At 40.1% G+C, this 6,539-nt stretch overlaps 1 protein-coding gene across 1 annotated transcript; it reads left to right on the top strand.

The window, feature by feature from the left end:
- The first annotated feature begins 1,309 nt into the window (after positions 1–1,309).
- LOC107615797 (protein FAR1-RELATED SEQUENCE 5-like) lies at positions 1,310–1,789 on the top strand. The gene is made up of 2 exons (XM_016317827.1): positions 1,310–1,459; positions 1,514–1,789. Exons 1-2 carry the CDS (start codon positions 1,310–1,312, stop codon positions 1,787–1,789), a joined length of 426 nt encoding a protein of 141 aa, XP_016173313.1.
- The last annotated feature ends 4,750 nt before the right edge of the window (positions 1,790–6,539 follow it).

Below are 6,539 nucleotides of genomic sequence, written 5' to 3'. Positions count from 1 at the left end.
TTCTGCATCTTTTGTCGCCCTTTCCTTCTGCACTGTCGTTTTCTTCTTCTCTGCGATGTCGACCGCCTTTTTCTTTCTTTGTCGTTCTTTATCGTCGTTTTCTTTTTTGACCGTCGTTTTCTTTCTTTGTCGCCACCCTCTTCTCTGTGATCGTCGTTTTCTTTCTTTCTTTCTTTACCGTCCAACTACTCCCCCTACCAGGAATTACAGCTCTGTGTCTTCTCTTGTTTTAAATTTTTGTATAACAAATATGAACAAACTAACATATACATGAGGACAGCTGTAATAAAACAAATTTGAATTTGAATTAAAATGTCGCCCATTTACTTTGTCTACATATCTTTACTTTTTTATTATTTTATTGATTTTTATTATTTTACCACTTGTCATATAATGAAGACTAACACTTGTCTGCTATAAAATACGCCACTTGTCAGCCAATTAATTATCTACTACATTCTTATTATATATTAATAGATAGATAGATAAATAGATAGATAAGAATAATATATATAATATAATAATAAAGAGGTAGAGGGATTTGAGCCCCGAGGTGGTCCCGAAGTAGGGGAAAAAGGTGTCGGGGATGCTGACAATTGCAGGTGGTCTAACGGTGCAAATGACATGGCAGGCGGCGTGCCAAGCCGGCAAGTCTTGGCGGATGACTTCTTGGGAAGAGAGTTTGCAATGGAGGAGGATGCTTATGCTGCATACAAAGAGTTTGCCAAATTTAGGGGTTTGGGAGTTCGGAAGGGAGATGTAGCTCGGGTTGACAGAGTTTTGGTCAGAAGAGACTTTTTCTGCCATCGACAAGGGACAAGACATCCTAAGCACTATGACCACCCTGAGTGAGTAAGGGAGGAGGAGCTTGAGAGCCGGATGGATTGTAAGGCAAAGTTGAATATTTACTACGATATCAACACAACGTGTGGAAGGTGAGAACCATCATGCATGATCACAACCACGAGCTTGCCCCGGCGATGTTCACACATCTCCTTCCAAGTCACCAGAAGATGAGTGATGGTGACAAGGCACAGGTGGATAGTTTCAAGCAGTTTGGGATCACAACTTCGAAAATAATGGCTTACATGGCTGGGCAGTCTGGTGGGTATGGCATGCTTCGATTTACGAAATGGGATTTGTATAATCATGTGCATGGAAAAAGTGTTGCGCGAATATGTGATAGTGATGCAGTAGCAACTATCAGTTACTTGGAGGACAAGGCGAATGCGGACGTGATGACAGTCGCATGCTACACACGGAGCGCAGAAATCGTTTGGGTAGCCTATTTTGGGCGGATGGTGAGATGATGTCAGATTATCAAGTCTTTGGTGATGTCTTGGCATTCGATTCCACGTATCGTTCTAACAAGTACAAGAAGCCACTGGTGGTTTTCTCTGGTTTAAATCGCCAGAAACAGACATCCATATTAGGTTTTGCGCTACTAGAGGATGAAGAGGTTTGAACTTACCGGTGGGTGTTGTTGAACCTGCTGGATGTTACGGGACAAAAGAAGCCCTGTGTAGTGGTGACAAATGGAGACAAGGCAATACGTTCTGCAATTGTGGAGGTCATGTCGACCGCAACACATAGACTGTGCGGTTGGCACCTAGAGAAGAATTGCGTCCAAAGGGTGAAGGATACGGAATTTCGCAAGGTTTTTAAGAAAGCTCTGTATGCAAATTTCGAAATCGACAACTTTGAGGAGTATTGGAAGACATCGGTTGAGTCACTTGGCCTACTTGATAATGGCTGGGTTCAGAGCACATACGAAACCAGAGAAAGCTAGGCAACGACCTACCAGAGGGGCACCTTCTGTATGGGTTACAGGACAACTTCAAGATGTGAAGGGATAAATGCTTTTATTAAGGGTTTTCTTAAATCAACTGATAGCATTTTGGAACTCGTACACAATTTAGACCAGGTTGTAAAAGACTACCGGAATAATGAAGTAACAGCCCAATTCTATTCCATGTTGATGGACTGTGTTATTTTTGTGGCCGTGAATAGAATGCCGCGGGAAGGCCATCGTCCAACAAAAGGCATGGGTGGACATAGAAGCAGTGACAATGCCGGTGAGAAGAAACAGGCATGAGGTTGTTTGTTGTTTTGAATTCCTGTCTAGGTCTAGGTGTGGGAAAAATGTTTTAACAAGGGCATGATGCACGGCTAGAAGGTGTCCTGAAATTAGAGTAGGTTTCATGTGATTCCTATTTTGCCAATTTGACTTGAGTTTAGCACCACGACAAGACTATGGTAAGTAGTTTGTTGAGGTCGGATTTTTCTGATTAGGTTCAACGAACTTTAATTGGAATAGCTATTAGTGAGTTGGGGTTGTAATGTTACAGTGTAACTGTAACCACCACTTGTTTAGTGGCTAGTTATAAGGTGATAACTTGTGATTGTGAACCTTTGATGTCTGCCAGGACTATAACAGCTTTATGTATAATAGACATGTCCATCTATTTGTGTTATGCTTAATGACCTGTAATTTGTGCCTTAGTTGGTGTTTATTGCGTGAAACAGATAGAAACACATCCTGATGCAGATACCAAGAACCATGAATCTGCAGGGACGAATGCAGGTAGAAGGGGGTAGGGTCACGTGCCCCCAGTGTGGCTGAAATTTTTTTTGGGAATGCTATATAGTAACATTATTTATTTGGTAGCGCTATGTAGTTAAATTTTTTCCCACTATCATTGAAGCTTACTGAATGATCAGATTCTCGCTAGTAAAGAAATTTTATAAAAATAACCGCGTTGGTAGTATAGTTTCTAAACCAACAGAGAATCCTTTCGTACAAAAGTTTTGGTTATCACTTAAGCAAACCCAATAAAATTTATAATCGAAGTATTTAAACCTCGGGTCGTCATCTCAAGGAATTGCAGGGAAGTATGATTTATTATTGGTTATGGAAAAAAGTATTTTTGGGTTTTTAAAAAAGGTTTGAATGAGAAAAATAGATTGCAGGAATTAATAAATCAATAGCTAATAAAACTCTTGGCACGGTATGAAAATTAGAAGTCCTATCCTAGTTATCCTTATCAATGGTGATGAGAATTATATTTTCCTCCCACTAAGTCAATGGTGCACGAAATTGTGATCTCAGGCAACGGCACCAAAAACTCTGTACGCACGTCTTAATAAATCATTTTTCATTCACAACTTTGATACAACTAACCAGCAAGTGCACTGGGTCGTCCAAGTAATAAAACCTTACGTGAGTAAGGTTCGATCCCACGGAGATTGTTGGTATGAAGCAAGCTATGGTCACCTTGTAAATCTCGGTCAGGTGGATAATAATTGATTATGGAGTTTTCGAAAATAAATAATAAATAGACAGAGAATAAAGATAGAAATACTTATGTATATCATTGGTGAGAATTTCAGATAAAGGTATAGAGATGCTTTCGTCCCTCTGAACTTCTGTTTTCCTGCTGTCTTCATCCAATCAGTCCTACTCCTTTCCATGGCTGGCTTTATGTAAGGACATCACCATTGTCAATGGCTACTTTTCATCCTCTCTGTGAAAATGGTCCGATGCACTGTCACTGCATGGCTAATCATCTGGAGGCATCACCGTTGTCAATGGCTGCATCCTATCCTCTTGTGAAAATGGTCCAAATGCTCTGTCACAGCACGGCTAATCATCTGAGGTTCTCGATCATACTGGAATAGGATTCACCCTCCTTTTGCATCTGTCACTACGCCCAGCACTCGCAAGTTTGAAGTTCGTCACAGTCATTCAATCCCTGAATCCTACTTGGAATACCACAGACAAGGTTTAGACTTTTCGGATTCTCATGAATGCCGCCATAAATCTAGCTTATACCACGAAGATTCTGATTAAGGGATCCAAGAGATAATCATCCAATCTAAGGTGGAACGGAAGTGGTTGTCAGGCACGCGTTCGTGGGGGAATGATGATGATTGTCACGTTCATCACATTCATGTTGAAATGCGAATGAATATCTTAGAAGCGGAATAAGTTGAATTGAAAAGAAAAACAGTAGTACTTTGCATTAATTCATGAGGAACAGCAGAGCTCCACACTTTAATCTATGGAGTGTAGAAACTCTACCGTTGAAAATACATAAGTGATGAAGGTCCAGGCATGGCCGAGAGGCCAGCTCCCAAATGTGATCACAGGATCAAAAATACAATCCAGGATGTTTAATACAATAGTAAAAAGTCCTATTTATACTAAACTAGTCACTAGGGTTTACAGAAGTAAGTAATTGATGCATAAATCCACTTCCGGGGCCCACTTGGTGTGTGCTTGGGCTGAGCTTGAATGTTGCACGTGCAGAGGCTCTTTCTGGAGTTGAACGCCAGGTTGTAACGTGTTTCTGGCGTTCAACTCTGGTTTGTGACGTGTTTCTCGCGTTTAACTCCAGACAGCAGCGTAGAACTGGCGTTCAATGCCCTTTTATGTTGTCTAAACTCGGCCAAAGTATGGACTATTATATATTGCTGGAAAGCCCTGGATGTCTACTTTTCAACGCAATTAAAAGCGCGCTATTTTGAGTTCTGTAGCTCCAGAAAATCCACTTTGAGTGCAGGGAGGTCAGAATCCAACAATATCAGCAGTCCTTCTTCTACCTCTGAATCTGATTTTTGCTCAAGTCCCTCAATTTCAGCCAGAAAATACCTGAAATCACAGAAAAACACACAAACTCATAGTGAAGTCCAGAAATGTGAATTTAACATAAAAACTAATGAAAGCATCCCTAAAAGTAACTAGATCTTACTAAAAACATACTAAAAACAATGCCAAAAAGCGTATAAATTATCCGCTCATCACAACACCAAACTTAAATTGTTGCTTGTCCCCAAGCAACTGAAAATCAAATAGGATAAAAAGAAGAGAATATACTATAAATTCCAAACTATCAATGAAACATAGCTCCAATCAGATGAGCGGGACTTGTAGCTTTTTTGCCTCTTGAATAGTTTTGGCATCTCACTTCATCCATTGAAGTTCAGAATGATTGGCATCTATAGGAACTCAGAGTTCAGATAGTGTTATTGATTCTCCTAGTTTAGTATGTTGATTCTTGAACACAGCTACTTTATGAGTCTTGGCCGTGGCCCTAAGCACTTTGTTTTCCAGTATTACCACCGGATACATAAATGCCACAGACACATGACTGGGTGAACCTTTTCAGATTGTGACTCAGCTTTGCTAAAGTCCCCAATTAGAGGTGTCCAGGGTTCTTAAGCACACTCTTCTTTTGCTTTGGACCTTGACTTTAACCGCTCAGTCTCAAGTTTTCACTTGACACCTTCACGCCACAAGCACATGGTTAGGGACAGCTTGGTTTAGCCGCTTAGGCCAGGATTTTATTCCTTTAGGCCCTCCTATCCACTGATGCTCAAAGCCTTGGGATCCTTTTTATTACCCTTGCCTTTTGGTTTTAAGGGCTATTGGCTTTTTGCTCTAGCCTTTTGGTTTTAAGAGCTTTTGGCTTTTTCTGCTTGCTTTTTCTTTCTATTTATAATTTTTTTTTCGCTTTTTTTTTCTGCAAGCTTTGTTCTTTGCTGCTTTTTCTTGCTTCAAGAATCATTTTTATGATTTTTCATATTATCAAATAACATGTCTCCTTGTCATCATTCTTTCAAGAGCCAACATATTTAACATTCATGAGCAACAACTTCAAAAGACATATGCACTGTTCAGGCATTCATTCAGAAAACAAGAAGCATTGTCACCACATCAATATAATTAAACTAAGTTCAAGGATAAATTCGAAACTCATGTACTTCTTGTTCTTTTGAATTAAAACATTTTTTATTTAAGAGAGGTGATGGATTCATAGGACATTCATAACCTTAAGACAAAGTTACTAAATACTAATGATCATGTAATAAGACACAAACTTAGATAAGCACTTAACATAAAGAAAACGAAAAACAGAGAATTTAAGAACAAGGAATGAATCCACCTCAGTGATGGTGGCGTTTCCTTCTTGAGGAACCAATGATGTCCTTGAGCTCTTCTATGTCTCTTCCTCGTCTTTGTTGCTCCTCCCTCATTGCTTTTTGATCTTCTCTAATTTCATGAAGGATGATGGAGTGCTCTTGATGTTCCACCCTTAATTGTCCCATATTGGAACTTAATTCTCCTAGGGAGGTGTTGATTTGCTCCCAATAGTTTTGTGGAGGAAAATGCATTTGAGACATCTCCGGGATCTCATAGTGATGAGCTTCATGCGTCTCTTGAGCTCCATGAATGGGCTCTCTTGTTTGCTCCATCCTTTTCTTAGTGATGGGCTTTTCTTCCTCAATGGGAATGTCTCCTTCTATGTCAATCCCAGCCAAATTGCATAGATGGCAAATGAGGTGAGGGAAAGCTAACCTTGCCATAGTGGAGGACTTGTCAGCCACCTTGTAGAGTTCTTAAGGTATAATCTCATGAACCTCCACCTCTTCTCCAATTATGATGCTATGGATCATGATGGCCCGATCTATAGTAACTTCAGACCGATTGCTAGTGGGAATGATTGAGCGTTGAATGAACTCCAACCATCCTCTAGCTA

The sequence above is a fragment of the Arachis ipaensis genome, chromosome B9 (assembly GCF_059453495.1).
Source record: "Arachis ipaensis isolate K30076 ecotype BB chromosome B9, ASM5945349v1, whole genome shotgun sequence".
NCBI classification, from domain to species: domain Eukaryota; kingdom Viridiplantae; phylum Streptophyta; class Magnoliopsida; order Fabales; family Fabaceae; genus Arachis; species Arachis ipaensis.
Note: the sequence above shows the minus strand (reverse complement) of the source record. Positions and strands in the feature narration are given on the sequence as shown.

Bases quoted from the DNA above. Each gene is read 5' to 3' on its own strand.
- LOC107615797 (XM_016317827.1), top strand. From the start codon at position 1,310: ATGTCAGATTATCAAGTCTTTGGTGATGTCTTGGCATTCGATTCCACG. The intron at 1,460-1,513 runs GTTTGAACTTAC...ACGGGACAAAAG, and splicing joins CGCTACTAGAGGATGAAGAG to AAGCCCTGTGTAGTGGTGAC.